The following is a 21,534-nucleotide window of genomic DNA, read 5'->3' on the forward strand; positions in this document are numbered from 1 at the left end:
ATGCTTGTCAATGGCGGGAGACGGGCTGTGCTGCTTCGAGCGTCCCAGTGAATAGTGTGCAGTGCAGTAGAGCTGAGACGGGGCGAAGTTGCAAAGAGGGAAGCACAGGCAGGGATTTATGGCCACCGACGGCTCATGTGACATACACTGGAAATGATGATGTTAACGCAGAAGGTGAATGTCGTCATAAAATGGCCACAAGCGAGTAGGGAAAAGTGGTAAATGTGGGCGATACTGTACCGCGGCAGTTCTGAGGGGGGATCCCGTTGGTCAAGCAGCTCTTCTGCAGTCAACATTTTGTGAAAGTTAATTGATTAAAACCTGTATTTTAAAAAGGTTTTCGCATGCGCCATATGTTGGTCAATGAGCTGATGGATAATATTGCATTGGCTGATTGCTGCTGGAATCATTAGTTTCACTGGGGAATAAATATTCACATTAAAGCCAAGGGATTTAAGTGAGCTAAGCTTGTGAGCCTTTAGGCTAATGAAGCAGCAATGATTGTGGGTATAAGGCGGAGGCATTCAATTTGTATTTCACTCACAATATGTAAATATTGATCGATCGATCTAAAAACAGCGGGTGTGAATCCTGGTGTTCTGCAGGCTGTCTTCTGGAAGGTGTCCAGCCGACAAAAATATATATAAATGGTTCATAACTGAAGGTAACATTGTCACTCGCTGTGTCTTTTCAGCAGTCAGAGATGGGACGTCAAGCCAGTGTGAAGTACCAAGAGACCCACACTATCCAGAGTGTCCTGGGAAAGTAGATGTGAGTGTCAATCAGTTTTTTTTTATTAAAACGGGGCAACCTTTTTGCACCTATACTGTAATACATTTATTTATTTGTTTCATGAATAATTGTGTACAGTGGATGCGTGCACGTTGGACGTCAGACCCTTGCTATGCCTTTTATGGGGTCGACGGTTCAGACTGCTCCTTCCTCATCTACCTGAGCGAGGTGGAGTGGTTCTGCCCACCACTGGCCTGGAGGAACCACAGCAGCCCACCCACACAACATACACAGCCGGCGAAGGCCCCCAAGAGACAGGTGAGGAGACCGCACACCAACATGCATAACACACGAAAATCAACAACAACAATCGATCTTACTATGGAAATATCAGACGTGCATGTAGATATATTTGGAAACAGACAAGGTAAGTGGAGGCTGCCAGTTAGACAGAAAGGATATTTAGAAGATACTCACCTGAGCAGTATGTACAGTATCAGAAAGTGATCACTTTTGCAATACCTGATGGCCTGTGGAAAATAAATTGGTCTCTCCATTATTGGCTTTTACATGTATGACCCATGTTTTGCAGTCAGGGGTTAAGAATACAACACAGTGAAAACAGGTTTGATTTTCTTTTTAGAAAATACTAAATAAGGTCCAAAGAATGCAGTGGATGATTACAAGTAATTCTTTATTTTACTACCCCTGTTGACATTTTTAATTTTTTAATTTTGCTGTCATATATTCAGGAAAGAATATAACTAATGTCCCCTTTACTCAACTATAGAAGCCACATATGACTGTAGAATGTTTTCATTGTAAAAAAATGTATTAGGTTTTTAATTGGAGACAAACCAAATGTGTGGTGGAACATAAAAAAGAAATCTAGGATTTCAACTCGTTAAATTAATAAAAAATGTTCCCAATGTGTAAATGCCTGCCCTTGTTATGAACCCTTCATTGTTACGTTTGCCAAGCTGCTCCCAAGTAAACATCCATTCAGTAGTCAGCGACCTTAAATGTTAATTGCTTGCTTCAGTATCGAATGAAAAATTTAAATTGAGTGTCGGAGAGGGAAACAGTTTTTACAAAACAGGGAAAAAAAAACACATCAGAAATGTCTTTTCACTTTTATCTTCCTCTTTTAGACAGCTTAACATGGACTGGAAATTGAAAATGACAGAAACAGATAGTAGTAGTGGTCAAAGTTGTCAATCACATTTCCGCAGTACCAATCGAAAGTGGGAGGATAACAGTCCTTTTGCTCAAAAGATGCTGATAAGACTGTAAGCCGTTTGCTCCAACTGCTACATAATAGCTAACCTTCATCTGACCCTGTTCACTCTGAACCAATTAAAACCTGCCTGATTCCTCTCATTGTTTTCTTCTACCCATGGAGGTCATGGAGCAGTCCAAAACTTTAATGCCTGTTAATAGTCTTCTAAGTATCAGTTTATAAATGTATTAGTGTGTGAAGTTACCATCTCAAAGTGGATACATCTAGAGTTTGTGTTGTGAGTTGTAGTTGTCCTTGCAGAAGAAGAAACACTCTACTATTCTTACTTTAACTGGCAATCGCAGGAGAATGATGTTTTGGGCAGTATTTTATTATGTACTACTTTGTCCCTCACATTGGTGACGCAGTACAACTGAAGCTCACACACACACACACGCACACACACATGCACACACATTAATGTCTAGTAATGTTCACAGTTATAAGAGCTTGTTTGTTTGGAAACATGGGAAAACATGTGCATTTTATCTGTGCATGAACAGATTCTCCTTGACTTTTTACTTAATTTGTGGTTGCAGGGAGATTACCCCATGACCCGAATTACTGAACTGTGGATCACAGTCTGCTGCTAGTTTGGCTAAGGCGTAACATTCTAGCCATACACATGCTTGCAAAACTCTAGGGCCATTCTCTAATTCACATCTTCACACACTCTCTCTTCACCTCTCCTTTTACTTCTCTATCCATCAACCTGCCTTCCACCTAGGCTGCTTTCCGCACAGACCTCACTGTACTGCTGGATCAGGTTGGGACAGGAAAGGAGTCCCTCAGCTTCATGAAGCGCCGAATCCGCCGCCTTGCACAGCAGTGGGCAACGGCCGCCAACCGTCTGGACGCCAAGCTGGAGCAACGATGGAGGGACCAGAAGAAGGTAAGAGAACAGAGGGAGCAATGGAGACAAAACACTGATAGATGGTGAAGGAGGTGTGGGACGACTTTATGTCTAAATGCAAAGTGCAGCTGAGAAAACTGTACAACATAAAAAACAATCACAAGTGAGACTCAAAATTATCTTCAAATGTCTTACAGTGAAAGGGGTGATTCAAGGTTTGCTGAAAGCTTTTCATCTCAAAGATAATAGTTATGTCAAACACGTGTTTTCCACTGAAGTAGTTTGGTACAAAAAACCTTTTTTCGGATGCTTCTTGAAGGTCCTCAGTTTGAATGATAACATGTACTTTGAGGAAACAGATGAAGAGGTAATGAAAGGTTTTCATCCATCGCTGCAGACTGCATTCTTCTCCTGTAATTGGAGTGTCTTCATATATCAGTTCAAAAATGGTTTCCAAAGCTGCATACTATAAAATAAAAAATCTATCTGGTATCATACTGGTATCTGGGCTTGGCTACTTCCCGCTTTAAGCCCTGTATGCCAAAAGCAAGAAAGAAAGGATAGATGAGAGAGAAGTAACGAACAGGAGGAGAGGCGTAAGAAATGATGGTGATGAATGATTGGAATAACAACATGATGCCAAGCGTGTGCCAGTGCCAGAGGGAGAAGAATAAGAGAAGTGGGGAAGGATAGTGTGAAAAATGGATTAGGGAAGGATTGATGGAGGGAGATGGGCGAGTTGTGAGGCACGGCTGAGATGAGTAAGCAAATACTGGACTGGGCCAGGGTGCCTGTGGATAATTGTGATTTCATTCAAAATAAAAAAAATATCACTTAAAGGCTCACTTTTCTAAATGCCAACGGAAGCACTATGGGATCAAAACTTCAGGAGTCTCGCAAACTTTTTGTAGAACGTAACCTTCCTCCCCTTTGAGATTTCTTTTTTTCTGCTCCGAGTATAAACTCATAATCTTTTAGTTAAGACAATAATGATGAATGGAGTTAATGTGAGAAGGCAGATCGAGCACGCTCTGTGCTTCTTCTCTCCTAAATGTTTCCCTCTGCCCCCATCTATCTCTAAAGTAAGTTAACAAGGGTGGAAATGGCCCTCCGTCACTGTGATTGATGTTCTCCTTTGTGTGCAGTGCACTGAGGGGATTTGTTATCCTCCATCATGGTTCTGTGGCTGCTTGAACAGCCTATATGCCTCACAACCTACTGCTGCTATCTCAACAGCAGATGTCTTGGTGTTTGTAAGAGTTAGCCTTGGCTGTCAAAAGCTGTTTATCACAATAATTAGTCACAGAAGTAAAAATGTGTGTGTGTGTGTGTGTGTGTGTGTGTGTGTGTGGGTGTGGGTGGGTGGGTGGGTGGGTTTGTGTTGGATGTCACTGCAACAAAAGCCATGATGTAATTTTTTAATTTTATTTGAAAATGAAATCTCCAACCAATTTACTTTCTTCCCTCATTGGGAGATTCATTAAAACTTTAACATAGTCGTCATTCGAATTAAATTAACTCTGACCCCGGAAAACAGGTGTCTCATGTGAATTGACTGTGGCCCTGTGCTTGCCTAATCTTTGCCTTTGACAAAATCCTCATTTCCAATAGCGGAGTAAAGACTGCGCACTCAAGCAGAACACTATTCCAAAGGGGCAGCGTTGATTTAGTTCACATGTTTCCTTGTTTAGCTCTCCGTTTGATTTGAATCAGACAACAAATGAATTATTGGAGAAAGGTGGAGAGGGAGTGGAAAAAGCAAGATGATTCTTTTCAACTTTCAGCGGCAGACTCAAGGACAAGAAATGGGGATGTGAGCGTGTGTGTGTATGAGTGACAGTCAAATTTGTCACGTGCGCAAGATTCAGAGCAGACTATGTTTTGTACAAATCTATTTTAGATGTTAGACAGACATTTGTTAGAATTTGTGCAAATTATGATGAAACCTGTGTTAATTATTCTTGGAAATCTCTTTTACAGTATTTTACAACTCATCTACTTGGTTCCTCAGTGATGGTGAGGTTCAGAAAGAACACAATCAACCTTTTGTGCACTCAATTTCAAAATGACTAAGTATTTGAGAGAACTCGTCTTTTTTCCCATTGTTGTTATCAAACTTATTCAAAAGCCTGTGTCATTGCTTCCTTAAAGAAGCAAATGGAACATTTTATGTTGAAATATAAACATCTTCTCTTTTGCCCCCCACATCAAATAGAGACACATTCAGCTGATTTGTGACATAAAGGAAAAGAGGCAGTACAGATTCAAACTGTCCTCATCCTGTGAAGTGTCACGGCAAGTGACTTTGTGTACATCTGTGCTTGGTGTGCACTGAGCAGGCACATTTAGTGTTTGTCAGCATTTGAGAGTTAATTGACCTCTGACTGATGAGGTGCAGACAGTGGAGGAGACTAATGGGATGTGGAGGGTGAGTTGAGGTGAGGAAACGGGAGTGTGTGTGAGGGGTTACGAAAAAGTAAAAGTGGAGGGGGGAGGAAGCAGGTTGGAGGAATAAGGCAATAAGGAAAGGAGGGAAGTCGTGAGGAGAAATTAAGAAGGGAGAGCAGTGGGTAGAGGTGGATAAGGGGGAAGGTGAAATTAAGGGTAGAGTGGTGATGGCTGGCAGCGCCAGCTTGTGTTGCCACCCGTGGACTCCATCAGACAGCTGCGACCTTCACAAGGGCCACAGTGCATGAGGGAACGAGGTCACACACACACACACACACACACACACACGCACACTCAGTCCTACGCTTACAGATGCTGAGACAAGCATTAGCATTCATCTGTCGTTAGCCTGTTAGCGGTGAGTGGAGTGGAGCAGAGCATCGAGTGTTACCACATCCCTAAGAGCCACTTCTACTCCCCCTGCTCTCGTATGCACGCGCCAAGGACTTTCCAAGGATCTCTACTCAGACACACATTCATACTACAGTACATAAAACATTCCTAACACCAGCACAGGAAAGACATGAAGAAAAAAGATCTCCATTTACACAGCTTATTCCAGATATATAGTCACACAACCGATCAGATCAGGGAAGATGTTGTGAAAAGACCTTGATTTGTGGCATGAAAGTTTCGTGAAAAAAGGCGGACAGGATGTTGTAAAGGTGAGCGTGAGTGCATCGTTATCGTACCTCTCTGTCTGTCTCAGTGGGTTCGGCAGGTCTTTGTGTTCAATCCCCACGGGACGTTGACAGTAGAGAGCGGCTTCAGGTCCTGCTGAGAATCCCCCAAGCTCGTGGCGAGTGTGCGGGCATCCACGCTGAACACACAGCAACATCCACAAACACACGCAGGGCTCTGACTGGAGTTCATTGATGTATGTCAGTGTGGAGGAAAAAATTGCTCTTGAAACAAATTCAAATTAACAAAATTTCATCAGGACACACACAGACACCATCTGGGAGTACCATAAGTCCACCGCATAAAGAGCTCCACTCTCGTGTGTGATGAGTGTGCCTCTGGGAGGCAGCTGGCCGTGATCCAGGAGTTTGTGAGGAAGTACAGCTTTAGTTTCAGAGTTATTCCCTCTGTTGCTCACTTCCCATTGTGTGGCTTTTTCCCGCAGATCATTTTCAAACGAGTGCTTGGGCAAACATGCCCATGTTGAGTTGGCGGTGAGAGTGTGTGCCAGTGATCTGCTCGGAATAAGCCACCCACACTTGTTCTCATCTCCTCTCCACTCAAGCTATTGATTCCTGCTCTGTGATTTATAGGACACGTCCAGGGCTGCAACTGCTGCATTTATTTTCATAATCGATTCATCTGTTGATTATTTTCTCGATGAATTGATTAGTTATTTGATCTATAAAATTGTGAAAAATGTTTCCCCAAACCCCAAGATGATGTTTTGTCTGGTCCAAAAACTAAGGATATTCATTTTACTTCCATAGAGGAGCAAAGAAACCAGGAAATATTCACATTAAAGAAACTTTTAAGAGATTTGTTACTGTTTTTATTCATAGAAGCAACTCAAGCCGATTAATTGATTATCAAAATAGTTGCTGATTAATTAAGTAGTTGATCACTAACCGATTAATTCATTAAGTATTGCAGCTATAGTTGCTCCTCCAGCCTTGTTCTGATATCATTAATTGAACTCCTCTCTAATTCTGTTCCCATACAACAGAACTGACATGAACAAACGGAGATAAACACTGACTGTTAGAGAGAAAGTGAAAATCCCTCCTCAGCAGTCCACATTATGTGTGAGAGTAGCCACATTTTGTAAAGCATCCATATACTGTACCTCTCTCCTTTTTAACTTTGCCCTTTTAACTTTGCACTTGTGTGTGGATGCCAGTTTTATAGAATCCCATCCACAGTTATTCAGCTCTGCTGTTGCTCAGTGATATTCTCATACTTATGTGGCAGCGTTACTGTGCTGCTGCCAGTATGTGAAATTCGGCTCCTTCTGTCTCCCTTTTTTGCATGGTAGCCAGTGTTTGTGCGAATCCCCCCCCCCTTCCACCGCCACCAAGTAAAAAGAGTGAATGGTATTGGTTCCATGAATTCTCACTCTTGCCATCTGCCACCTAAACTATAATTAAATTTCACTTATCATTTTTTATGAAGCAGAAGTTAATAGAGCAGGCTTATTAAATCAGGGGATTTTTCACACCAGCTGGAGTCTCACTGGAGCTTGACTCGGCTGCAAACGCACCATTGTCCAACGTGTCCCCCATATTTTGTACATATTAAGTATTGGGCATCAGTTGAATGACTTAAGCATCCGTATTGCATGAATGTGGTTTTGATAACGAACCTCTTAAAACAGTACATTTGAAATTAACTGTATAAAATACATGCCCAGATGGGTTACTGCTGTTTTCCCTCTATTTCCATCTGACTGGATTCCAGGAGCATGAATTATGTGATGTGTTGGGGCACTGTATTGTTTGCTTTGTGTGCACTGTTGACTCCTAAAGTAAATGTCAACGTTAGTGCATGGTAGCTAATGTGACATGATAAACAGAGGAAGGGAGTAATAAGAGAGGGCATTGCAGCACACTACTGAAAAAGCTTCACATCATTACCTCAACAGTTGTGCAGGTACAGACACAGGGCACACATACACTTAACAGAGAGAGGGAGACATGGCGTGTAACGGCCATCGAACCTTTCCAGCCAACTCAACACAGTTGACCCTAAGCTCATTAGGCGTATTGCACAATGAAAGTTGCGGGCTTCGTTTGACAGCAAGAGCAGCAGGAGGTGTTCATGCTGCGTTAGCTAATCACGATTACTCAGCAGAGCAATGTTTGGACATGGCTGTGTCTAATCCGCTGTGAAAAGCAACGTGTTGCTCACTTCTCAGTGGGTTGCACTAATTATGCAGTTGCTAGGTGCACGTGTGACAGGAACTTTTTTTTACAATAATGCAACATATAAAATGTGAGGATTCCTTCACATGTTATATATGATGTTTTGAAACAAAAGGGATTTGCCCGTCAGGTTCCTGGGAATGATGTGCAGTACAAGCACATGGAACATAAATTATGGATTCCTACACATGCATGCTATTCCATTGGGGCATGAGGGGATAAGTCATTGAGGATTTCAAAGAATTAGTTTTCGGTTTCCATAATTTCTTTTTGGAAATTGTAATGAATTTAATCCTCAAAGTCATTAAAACAGTTTGAACTGCTGAAGCTTAACTTTCAAGGAGCTTAACTTTACACACACACACACACACACACACACACACACACACACACTGGATATAAATAATATAATTTGAATCTGATTAAATTAAATCTACTTTATTAAAAAAACATATGATATAGAATGAGTACCATTGAGACATGTTGCCTCTAAAGTGTGCACCTTTAATGAATGTGCCACTTTAATATGCTAGTGTTAATACTGTCACCTTACAAAGTCCTACTTAGTATAGCATGGGAGGATATTATAATACAAGTAAAATGTAAAAATTTATTTTTATGAACCCCTTATGAAATGATTAGGGTTAGGGTCAGGTTTTACTGCCATAACTATCAGTTAGACATCACCACATTTTCATAAGTTCTGGTCATAATTTCTATTCGTAATAATAACATTGTTCTCAATGAGTTGATTACTGAGATTTGTCATAGAAACATCTCAGTTATCATTTTAGTGATATTAGTTTACAAAAAATGTTTTTTGCAGTCCACAGACTTTTGTTTTACCCTCCGCCACAAAACAGTCCCTGTCATTGTCTTTTTCTAGATCCTGGTCCATGTGGGCTTCCTCACAGAAGAGTCTGGAGATGTCTTCAGCCCCAAGGTGCTGAAGGGGGGTCCATTGGGAGAGATGGTCCAGTGGGCTGACATCCTCACCGCTCTCCATGTTCTGGGACATAACATGAAGATCTCCATGTCTGTCAAGGAGCTGCAGGGGTGAGTCACTATGCGCTACATGTACGGAACCAGTGCTGGTTTGATTTATTTGTGGTGATGGGCTTTAAGAAAGTGATGGTATGATGTCTTCTGTCATTCATCAAATCAACCCTCGTGTTTCCAAAGATGTCTCCTTGCAGTGAACCCGTCTTTGTTTCTGAGCAGAAAACAGGAATGTATGAATGTATCACGTTTTAGTGTTTAGACTACAAACGCCAGGGTAGCAAAGAATGTGAAAGTAGCAGCAACGATTACAATTGTTGATGATCAGGTGCTGAAAACCAGAACAGCGCACCAGTTGGGAGACAGAATCTCTACCACATCGTAGCCCCTGATGACTCTCTGACAACAAACCAGTGACCTTTAATTATTCTCCCATTCTCACCATGTTCTCGTTCTCATACATATTCTATTCAAAATGTTTGCATTGTGCTCTCATCTTACCCCATTCTCACTTAACCCAAAGAATGGGCATCAGGGCTCTGAGAAGTTGCTGTTGATATATTTGTCGCTGTATTGATCCCGTATTGATGCACTCCACAGCTTCCTGTCAGTGTGACTGCGTCGGTGTGTCTTTTTATCCCCTGCGTCAGCGCGCTTACGTGTTTCTGCTGACTGATACAGCTGTAGAGCCAACACACACACACACACACACACACACACACACACACACACACACACACACAGGCGGGTGGATGGATGTAAATCCATCCTGTTGGGAAAGATCCCTCAGGCTTGTTCTGTTCAGGCTATGCAATATCTACTTCATGGCAAGACTGAATAAATCACACGGGCTGTCAGGCTGAAGATGGATGGCAAATGTTGAACAGCAGAATTATGAATAGGTATGCATGTGAGGAGACAGCTGATTCATACGGTAGATAGACAACATCTTTGTTCAGCCCTGATTGTTCCAATAGTCTTTGTCTTTCTGCCATCTCTGATCACTGCGATGACACCAGTATAGTGTATAGATCAATATAATAGTGTCCACAGAGACACTGTGCTGTGCATTTTACACCGAGCATTCCCTACGACAACTCTCACAAATCATAGAGGAAGTATTGTATTAACTCCCAGCCTTTGGCAGTCGTTTTGTAGACATAGAACACCTCTGCGGGGACCAGGAGCGAGTGGGAAAATCTAGAGGAATTTTATACTTAAAGAATGAGTTTAGAGATGGCAGGGACAGTCCAGCTGTCAGATTTGAAACGGATGGCAGGATCATTTTGCCTGCGTGCGCGTCACTGTGGTATCTTGGGGCTCACATTTTAAAACTTCTCTCTCTCAACCCAGGCTGTGATGTTTTTGGCGATTGTGCAGCACAATGTAACGTACCAGCATGAACAATTGTTTTGCTTTGGAAAGAAAAATACCCTTTCGCTTTGGATTTCTTGGTGAAGTTATAATCTTTCTTCAAACTTCATTTGGATCATGACTTGGTCCTTTTTAAAACACTCATGAAATAGAAATTATAGTAATAATAATTATTATTATTATATTATGCTTCTGCGCTTGCGAAAGCTGTAGCCGTAGCTTGGAGTTGTCCCTCTGTACGTCGAACTGACTCTCATGAACACGATATCTGATAAACGTCATGAGGGAATGCTTAAAATTCGGTGCAAACATCGATTTGGACTCAAGAATGAACTGATAAGATTTCCCAGAATCAAGGTTACTGTGACCTTACAACACACATTTTGACTTAGGCACAAAACTGCCAGACAGTAATTCTAGTTTATTGAGCACTTCTTGGGCAAAATGCTTTCCAAATGTGAGAAGATTCAAAACACAATCAATGTTAAGGGAGACAAATAAAAACTCTCAATGAAAGAAGAATGATTATACAGAAAATACAATAAGCACAAAATACTTTCCAAAGGTGAGAACATTCAAACAATAATCAACAGGAAGATTTAAAAAAAGACCTTATGAATTAAGAAGAATAGCTCATGGACACAGAAGTCTGACACCTTTTACGAAAAGCAATTCTATAAAAGTGAGTTTTAAGACGTGATTTAAAGGCAGCAACACTTTGATTGTCTCAGTTATTTCACACAAAGTATCCCTCAGCTTCAGATTAATGAACACACATGTCGTGTTTTGATCTCCTGTTTGCTGCTGTTGCTGGTTTATTTTAGTATGTGGTAAAATGATTAGGTATAGAGACTTAAACAATAAACAATGCTGTCGTTGTTCTGGCTAAAACATGCGTTCCAAATTTCAAAACTTCTGACACTTGTGGTGCTAATTTTACACTGCAATTTTATTTTTAGATTTCTTCGTGGATAAAGACATTTTGTGTAGAGTACTACTCAGTCAGCACTCCTGAGAAGACATTAGAGAGTTTGAAAAATTTTACACCAAAGACAGACGAGTGGCTCGATGGACAAAACCAGACGGCTTCGCTTTCCCAGCGGCAATGCTGACCAGCATTAAAACAAAACTTTGAAGAGGTGCCAAGGGTCCCTCCACCCTGTGTGCGTGCGTAGCCTGTGACACACTGGTTTCAAGGCCGCAACTGAGAGCTGTGATTGGCTGGGGTGAGTGCAGAGAGCAGCTGTAATTGGCCACTGAGGGACTGATTCGGGCTTGAGTTGTGTTACTGTATATGATATATACCTTGGTTTGTAGTTTCCAGTCAGTACTGCGGTCAGGTGTCCGGACACTAGTCACTAGGGATGCATTAACAGAGCACATTAATGTACAGGGGCCCATAGACAACAGCTGAGGGTGAACATAGACCATCGACTTGGGATATATATATATATATATATATATATATATATATATATATATATATATATATATATTACAGAATAGACACATCTCACTCTCAAGGCTGCCACTGTGCAGGTGAAGATGTGTGTATGGAGAAGCCAATCTGGAAGAATGGAGTTCAGCAAAGTGCTGTGTTGGCATCTGTCGAGTTGGGGCAGATGTCTTGTTATTCAAATATGCAAATAATGGTTCTATGCAGAGAAATTTCCCCCCCCCCCCCCAAAGCCTTTGGACTCTCCGTCATTTATGCAAAAAGCATACATTTCACTTGCTCCATTTACTTGCCCACACACCAGTGCACACAAAACATGATTTAATTCAATACAGATTTTGCATCTCCCCGTCTTTGCTGAGTGTGCGCTCTTCACAATGTGAGATAACTGAGCAAGCAAGCTCAATTTAGTGCCAACTAGATTGGAGAGGCACCTGAGATGTATTAGTGTAGAAAAGACACAGCTCCGTCTGCATTACAGGCTTGAGGGTGCAGATCACTGCAGGATTCATTGTGAATGTGGATGACCGGCACCTTTGTGTCTGATCCTGTCCCTACTGTAATGCAACATATTGAAAGTTCTGTTAAACCGAAAGGAGGAAGAATCAGCCACAGGATAGTAAAAGAATGGCCTTATGCAGCGTATGGCCTGGAGCACACACAGGAAACATCGTGTGGACAGAGGAAGTAGTCATTATACAAATAAGTAGTCCATAGTAAACCCAAAGGCAGTAAATGTGGCATAATGGGACAGTTAATGTGTGAAAAAATAAATACAATCAGAAACTGGACAGAATTACATTGCGGTTGCTTTTGAAAACTGTTTTATATTGATCAGAATTTAATGGATATATTGCTAGATGGGGTTGGAGGTGGAGTAAGAACCAATCAACACCTCCAGGAGAGTAGAGTAGTAGTAGGGAGTCAAACTGCATCGAGCCGAGTCTGTTCCTGAGATGTGCTGATGATTGATATTCGGATACCGTCGGGATTCACACCTTCCTTTCAGCTGGTCCTATCATAGCATGGTGGTCTGTCTGTCTGTTTGACTCTCTGTCTGCCTGTGGACATATCATGTAACTAAAGCTATTTTCATACATGAACTCCAGAATATGACCGAAAATTACGAATGTAGGAGGCTGTCAAAGTCAGACACGTTCTCACCAACAGGAACATTGCCGGGACGTTCTGTGGCATGGAGGAGGCAGGACAAGATGATAATTCTGCACTAGAAAGCAGCGTATTTGTTTACAGTCATCAACATGCCCACTCTCTCGCTGAGAATTCTCTGGAGATGTTCCTGCTGTATTTTCACATGGGCTCACTCCTGGCAGGAAAAGTTCCGGGAAATATCTGGAGCAACATTTCTGGACATTTCTGCGTTTTTCACATGCAGCTCCTCTGGAATAGTCCAGGAAAATGTATGGACTTCAGTGCATGTCTGAAAGGAGCTTAAGATAGCGTCATGACAACCGTGTGAGCTACAGTCCCGAAACTTTACAGATGTGTCATCCAGATCAAAATTAAGAAGAAGATGGGTGCAGATTGACCCAAGAGTACCGAGCACTCATGTAGTAATGTTGTTTTAACTCCTGAGTACTCATGAGTCGGAACATCAACGCGTTCACGGGTGTTGTAGCTGGTCCCATCGCAAAATGGTCTCTGTGTATGTATGCTGTGTATATTTTGCTACTGCTAAAAGAAAAGACAAAACACATGACTTTTTATGACAGGATTTCGGACTCTGCTCATGCCTTTTCGAACCCTAGTTTTCTTTTCCATTAATTTGTCTCAAATGTATGAGCTCATTTACACCTGAAATGTACATGCTGCACTGGTGATCAGAGAGCAAAGCTCTGGCACTTGGGCCCCTCGAGTTCCTCTTTGTTCAGCCCAAGTGTCCCTCCGCTCCATAAAATTGCTGCTTTAGTTAATCCTGCTCGGGGGGCTCTGTTAAACTCAATGGCTGCCTTGGTGTGACATTGCTGCAAAATAATCCCCAAGCTAAATGTTAGCCACAACTTCACCCTGTGAACAGCAGAGGTGTCCATTTCACACAGTTTCACTCTCGTTCACTCTCTATGATTTAATGTCAGTGTTTGAAGTTAATTCCGCTTTGGCCTCTTCTTCCATTTCTACAAATTTGTGTTTCTTTACAAGCTTTTTTAAGTTGCTGAGTCAGACCCTCCGTGTCCACAATGAGACAAGATAACGGGTCAATTCCTTGTGGTGGCCGAGATCAGTTTTTAAACCACTGTTGATGACGATTAACAGTTGCTATGTGGGCCAATGCTGTTCACAAATATTCTGCACGTTATATTCTTTTTTATATGCCTATGTACATTACCAGTGTTATTCTACTTTTCAACAGTGATATTGCTCCCCTCTTCTTCTGGCCTTCTCGTTTTGCCAGTCAAACCACGGAACCATTCACATAATAACTACATCTCAAAGAGAATTAGTCTGTCTTTCCCAGAGTTAAATCTCCTGGTGGCTTTAAGCTCTTTCTCACAGTAGTGGTGAGCGGTTGAACAGGCTTGTGTTTTATCTTGTCCAATGATTTCAGGTTTACTGTTGACAGTACCCTTCGCACTGAACTGACTTACTGGGGTTTATGTTCTGCGCACAGAGGTCAGAGAAGTTTGCTTTTTGTACTATTTGGACATGCAGCAGTGGCAAAGCCTTTAGTGCCTCTGGGGTCAAAGCAGGGCAAGTAAGTGTTACCTTTGGGCCTTTAGCCAGATCAGTAGTGGAACAGCAGCGGCAGCATCCTGTAAAAGAACTAATGCTAGTTTGCATCATAAGCTCATTGCTATAAGTCTAGGGCTTTTGCCCACAGATGTCTTACATAACCCATGAGATTAATACAAAAAGAGCTATCTGCTGAGGTTACGTAATGCCTCATAAAATTGGATGGGTCTCCAGATCCTCTCAGAGGCACACTTGTTTTTCTCTATATTTTGCTCTCTGCCTCGCGGGTGCTCTAATTTGACCATTGCTGCATTACTTCACCTTCTTTTAGTTTCTTTCTGTCTTCTCTTTTCTGTTTTCTATCAGCGTCTCCTTGGTCGCAGTTTCATCTCTCACTTTCATCTGTTTCTCAATATCATTGGACTAATTGCGTTCTGACCTTGTTAAATGATCTGTGTGTCTGTGATTGCTGACTTTTTAGTTTCAGTAGCGATGTGGCAAATATAGTTAAAACAAACACATTTTAAAATAAATGGAAAAAAAATAACCAAAGCAACATATCCATGAATTTGATGGAGAGCGGTGTTCAGTGGGATAGGCCAGTCGGAATAGGTGAGTAAACTCCATGAAAACTTAACGTCGTGCTCTATGCAACTCTGTGACTCATAATCCCTCCCTCTTTTCCCTCTTTTCTCTCTCTCTCCCTTTATTTCATTGTCTCACCACATGTCTTTTTACAATCCATCACCCACCATCAACCTCACTCACTCACCTTCCACCATCACGGAGGTGAAGCCTGTAGAGAGTCCGGAGTCAGTGACCTCAGTGTTCACCTGCTTCTCTCCCACAGGCCGGCCGTATTTTACTTAGCCCAAGCAGATAGAAGCACACACACATTCACACGAACCCTCTTTAAAACCCCAATCACGCTTCCCTTGCCTCTCCCACGCAAATTACGCTGTTCTCACTTTCCTGAGATTGCTGGATTCTCTTATATTTTTCTTAACTTGAAAACTTGTTCTGTTCTCTCTTACTATGTTATGCAAGTGAGCAACTCTGCAGGTTTTTAGGGGGGAAACCATTTTCAAAGCAGCTGAGTCGAAAAATGATTATACCCACGGCTGTAAATGCAGGGGAAAAAGCGTCTTCTATTAAAAATATCTAACCTTTTGAGTTACGGTAGTGTGTATCCGATCTCTTTATTCGCTGGAACGTGCTGAGGTGTGTGGAACTCCTGAAGAGACTGGAGGGGTAGCTCCCTCTTTGAGGCAATACTGTGGTACATTAACATTAATCAGTTGTGGGAGATGTTCTGTGTGTGAATGTGTATGCGTGTGTTGGTATGTGGGAAGGAGTGTCAGCGTGTCTCTTTGTTAAAAAACTAGAGCGTGCAAATGTGTTGTATGCCCCGTCTGCAGAAACAAACTGCAACCAACCTCCTCTCTTGCCTCGTTTCTCTCCATCTCCCTCTCTCTTCGTCTCTCTGTTTCTGTCTCTCCCTTCCTATACTCTGTTACCCTCTAAGCTCAAATCACTGTGCTTGTTAGAAACTTCCTCATCACTGCTACCCTTACTCCTAACTCCACACACACATACACACATACACACACACACACACACACACACACACACACACTTAGTAATGACTTCCCTTGTCTCAGATTTGAAGAACTGAGAGAGAGAGAGAAAACAGCCGTGGCCCCGAGGTCTGTCTTTGGTTTCTGGTGTTGCTTTGACTCATATCCCTGCGTGGTATTACCTCTAATTGGTCTGCGTGACACAACTGGGTCTCAGGAACATAAATAGGACAAGCTGTTGCTTATGCTTCTTTAGCTGATTTAGCACAATGTTTGGTACGTACAAGAGTGTGTCTGTGTGTGCTGGTGCTTTTAGTCGTGCAAAATTGGGTTTGCAGACCTTAACCATGGGGCACTTTTTGAAGATGAGCTGGGTCATAGTTTGAATGAGATTGTAAATATTGATTTATTTTCTTCCAGTGCAAACCAGCCCTAACACCAATTTTTACTCTACTGTCAGTCTCTCACTTTATAGACCTGCTTCACTTTTCTCTTCCCACAGCAGGAAATAGCACAGGTTTAACTAAGAATATTAAGTATCCTCTGCTCCATTTAAATGCCAAGTCAGCATGCACAATATATCATGAGGGATTAAAGACCCCATTCAATCTCTATCACTTCTTTGCCGTGGGCAGAGCAGATAGCTATCCGGAAAGTTCTTAATTGAAACCCCTCACATTTTAGCCAGATGTTGGAGAATATGTTAATTCATCCATTGCACATGCAATCTTTACTTCTCCCAAGTTTAACTGTATCAGTGGGGGATATTTCAAATTAGCCTCTACGGGGTCTGACCCCTGTGATAATGGCAGCTAGAGTTACACTGAAATTAGCTGCCATTCTTCACATCATTTGACACGGAAAGAACAGTGGTTCCAGCTATTTTAACTCATACAGTCATGTGGACGGCCCAACATGCTGTTAAAGCGCTTATCTGCTTTGGTTTTCAAAGACCATATTATGTTATTTATAGCCAGTGCCACTATACAGATGGGCCCATTGAGTGATCATTGAGCTTTGGATATACACCTGTACAACTGTGGGTGGCTACAGCTGAAGAGATAGAGCTGGTCTTCCAATAATGGGAGGTCGGTGGTTTTATCCCTGGCCAGTCCCCCTCCGCATCCCGACATGTCCTTGGGCAAGACTCTGAACCCCGAAGTAGCCCCTGACGGCAGCGTGTGGATGAGAAGCATGGCTGACAGACAAAGCGCTACGTACAAGGTATAGAAGCACTGTGTAAATGTGTGAGTGAGAGGGTGAATGACAACCGTACTGTAAAGCAGTAGTCGACAAGACTAGAAAAAGTACTATATAAATGCAGCCCATTTGCTTGGAGCTGTCCACTTGTGATCGGATCACCTGAGACAGATATTAATACCAGGTCTGAAAAGGGCCTAGGTTTAATCAAAAGTGTGTATCACATCACATGATTTCTACAGCTACAAGATACGTGAAATGAGTACAAGAGTGAATGTGGTCTGAGAAAAATACAGTGCGGTCTCTGAGGAGGAACAGGTCTCTTTGTAATTTTGTCCCATTAAATCACTTTGCCAAATGTGTACAAGTAAAATGGTGAGTGACCAAGAGAGAGAGGTACAGTGGAGAGTTTCCATCTGGGTCTTTATACAACTTCAGTTGTCTGACTAGAAAAGGGAGCTATGGGAGGTCAGCCTCTACCAGCAGCAGGGTCCAAACAGTTGCCTCTGGGTGAACCAAGTCAGAAGAAAGGCAACGCTTGACAGACAGGTACAAAAAGTGGATGTGTCAGAGATGAAGTGTGAGTGTGTCGCGTGTGCGTGTGCGTGTGTGTGTGTGTGTGTGTGTGTGTGTGTGTGTGTGTGTGTGTGTGTGTGTGTGTGTGTGTGTGTGTGTGTGTGTGTGTGTGTGTGTGTGTGTGTGTGTGTGTGTGTGTGTGTGTGTGTGTGTGTGTGTGTGTGTTTCCTCATCCAAGATTCAGGCACTGAGGGCTTTTCAATCTCCTCTTACTGGGAGATGGAACCGGGGAAGGAGTGTTCCAGCGCTGAATAGGCATAAGGGCCCGGGGACACATTGAACCGAGCTCCAGTAAAACCGACACTATCAGCCATTCGTCATGCTCCTTTCCTTCACCGAGCTTTATTTCTCAGGAGAAGTAGCCTAAGGCAGGCAGAGAAGTAAAATAAAGGAAAGAACAGAAAAGAGAATTTGCTTGAAGTGTAATCGCATGTCGTAAAACATTTCGCTTTACACAACAAAAACGTAGGCACCGTTATAACTCATCATTTCCCTCAGTAAACCAGTTCATAGTTTTTGGCTAACACAAATTAAAAGAACTCGCACACTTTTTAAACACCACAGGTGGAAAAAATTCAAAAAAATATGTTCAAATAGTTCAAATATTATAGATATCACAGAAGGCAGTGACAGTGCTCTGGAGACACGCCTTGTGATCGTCTGATTTGTGGTGCAATATTTTGGTTTTATAGATTTGCTTAGGAAAACTTGATCAAAGATTGTGTGCAGAAAATGTGGGAAAGGTGCTGCAAAAGGAAAGTAACTTTTTTGCTCAGTGAATGATGTGCTGTGAAAATGTCCTGGTTTGTCTCATTTTCCCAGGACATTTTAACCAAACTGTGAGAATACAGGTAACCATGATACTTGTCATACCATTTAATCTCTACATTGGAGAGGGATGCGTTAGTTGGGCCATAGTGTAACTACATTGCTTACTTACTTTGGATAGTCTTGCGTAAAATGTATCAAAAACCTACATACCTAACAAAGCTTATCAGGGCTAGTTTTTAATGGAGGGACATTTATTTTACAACCGAGTGAAATGCCATAAAAGTGGAGTTACTCATTGAAAAATCTAACGTCATACATATTGTTGGGTGAGGCTGAAAAAACCAAATTCATTCTCGGGTTATGAGAAATGGATGACTCGAAAGATCATGAACGACATAATGGTTCTTAATTGGCTCTTAGTGCAATGGCACAAGACCACTACTGATAAATTAATGTGCAGCACCTGCATAGCAAGCATATAGTCATCACTTTTGATGTTAGGAACGCATGTAGTCACGCATCAAAAGAGAATATCAGCAGTTACATCAACAACCATGTGCGTCGTAAAACTGAGCATTTCTGAGGAAATCAAAAACAAGCTGTAGTGTTTTCAAATTCTGGCCTCCTTTCCTTGCTTTGCCCACAAATTATTTTACTTTTGACGTCTCAGTGACTCACTATGAGCATAACAGCTTTATCTTTGTACTGGGTCATTGTCAACTCTTTGTTCTTTATCTGCCCATTAGAAGATTAAAATCTATCTTGAAACCGTCGCTTAAGTTAAATGACATTTAAACCAGAGAAAACCAATTTATCACGTCTGCGCCAAGCACTGCTAAAAATGGGGCCAGAAACTTCTTATTATCCACATTTCCCTGTAGCAAACTTGACAGTGCTTGTTAGATGCATCAGAGTCCTTGTTATCTCTACCTTCGTTGAAAAGCGAATGGAGTTGACATGCGCCAAGTCAAGCATAATTGGGTTTGGTGTCTACATACTCCACCTCACGAGGTGTCGTTGGAGTTGTTAAGAGTTAATGCAAGAACCCAAAATATTTGGCTCAATGATGCTGTCACTGGCTTGTCTACCTAATGGCTTAAAAAGAGACAAGCTTTCAAAGCCAGGTTCAAACTGATGTCAGTACTCCTGATATTTCTGCGCCATCTCCGGGAGAAAATTGGGCCATTTTAGGGCAGTCAGCCTTGAAATTAGGTTGAGCAAAGAAAGGTTTTCGTTTCACTAAATCTAAATAGATTGCTGTCTATTCCTCACCTTTATTTTATTTTTTCCCCCCATTTTCCTCACTTTGCTTTTTCTTTATGCACACATCACTCCAGTCGCTCTCACTCTGTCTCTGGTTTGTGCAGGACAATTTTGGGTAATAACTGAACTCAAGATAGGCCGTTAGAAAATGCTCTGGCAGTTCTTTCTGTGGATGCCCACAGAATCGACATGTGCCGACAGACGCTGCTTCTAACAGCCTTTTTACAGCTCCTTCACCCACAAACTGACATTATGTTTCTGCTCCATTTGCCTGATGGAGAGATATGAGCAGATGTATGATGGTCTATGACAGCTATGTCCTCCACACCAAAAAAAAACAGTTTTTCATATTTGATGGGTCAAAATTCGGAATGTATTGGATTTGAATCGTGTTAGGTACTTCTTTTGGCTCTCCCGTTTACTAGCCTGTGTCCATGGACTTCAGATGTGTCACTTGCAGGATCATTTCTCCATTGTCCAAAATTTCCAACAAGTCCATAATACCCCTAATTAAACAATCATAAACTTGGCCATGTAAGGCTGCACTTAGTCTTTTCAATTATACTTTTCAGTCGTGACCAAAGTGGGGGTCCAATCAACAAAGCAATCATAACCACTAGAATAACTGATAATTACTTGTGTAGGGTCAGGTATCAATTGTGATCATTGTTAAAAGAAAGAAATGTTGACTGCTACTAGGAAACAGGAAGCAAACAGTGGTCTCCCTTGTTAAAGATTGGAGTTTTGATGAACCAATCACCCACCATGACCTTCTCCCTCAGCAGGCGTGTTGGCCTTTATAATTGCAGCACACTATTTCCTTCTTTGCACCCAATGGACAAGAATTGTTATCATCATGGCCGCTAGTGGCTTTTTCCACTGGGAAGGTAAAGAACAAAAGCGTATTTTGCAGAATATGCTGAAACAGCCAATGTTGTCGTTTTTGACTGTTGCTGTCATTAGTGGTAAAAATCTCACTTTTTCTTTCCACTCTTTCATATTTCACACATTTGATACTTTTGCATGACTGCCCCAGGGTTATATCAGCTCTAGGTGTGAATAAACAACTCCCTAATTATCACTTGTCAAGTCCAAATGGTGAGTTCCTGAAAAAAAAAAAAAAATCTTTTTTTTCTGTATCTCATCAAGGCACATATGAGAGGTGGGTTTGTTGTCGTGCCCTGTCGTTTCAAGTGCCGCTGGAAGAGTCATTCGCTTAGCACCAGTTTGGTTTAAGTCTAGTGTCAGGTGTGAGCTCGAGCTCAGTTCAGGCAGCAACACACACATCGATTAAAAACTGGATCTCAGCCGGAGCTCTGCCCTGTCAGCAGAGTAATAGTAATGGATTCACTTGAAAATGTGTGTGTGTGCGTGGGTGGGGGACGCGCACGCTGGGATGTGAGATGGCTCCTGCATCCACCTGAATTCAGATG

General features: G+C 42.0%; 1 protein-coding gene across 5 annotated transcripts in view; it reads left to right on the forward strand.

Annotated features, from left to right (window-relative positions):
* The window catches only part of LOC118312957 (alpha-1,6-mannosylglycoprotein 6-beta-N-acetylglucosaminyltransferase B-like), a 90,067-nt gene that overhangs the window by 40,165 nt on the left and 28,368 nt on the right, over positions 1 to 21,534 (forward strand). For 4 of the 5 annotated variants that reach the window (XM_035638057.2, XM_035638059.2, XM_035638061.2 and 1 more), the window contains exons 5-8: positions 695 to 771; positions 871 to 1,050; positions 2,739 to 2,903; positions 9,081 to 9,250. In XM_035638057.2, the coding sequence (XP_035493950.2) occupies positions 695 to 771; positions 871 to 1,050; positions 2,739 to 2,903; positions 9,081 to 9,250 (592 nt within the window). The remainder of the gene's footprint in view (positions 1 to 694; positions 772 to 870; positions 1,051 to 2,738; positions 2,904 to 9,080; positions 9,251 to 21,534) is intronic. The other variant, XM_035638060.2, reaches the window with a different exon arrangement.

The sequence above is a fragment of the Scophthalmus maximus genome, chromosome 8 (assembly GCF_022379125.1).
Source record: "Scophthalmus maximus strain ysfricsl-2021 chromosome 8, ASM2237912v1, whole genome shotgun sequence".
NCBI classification, from domain to species: Eukaryota; Metazoa; Chordata; class Actinopteri; order Pleuronectiformes; family Scophthalmidae; genus Scophthalmus; species Scophthalmus maximus.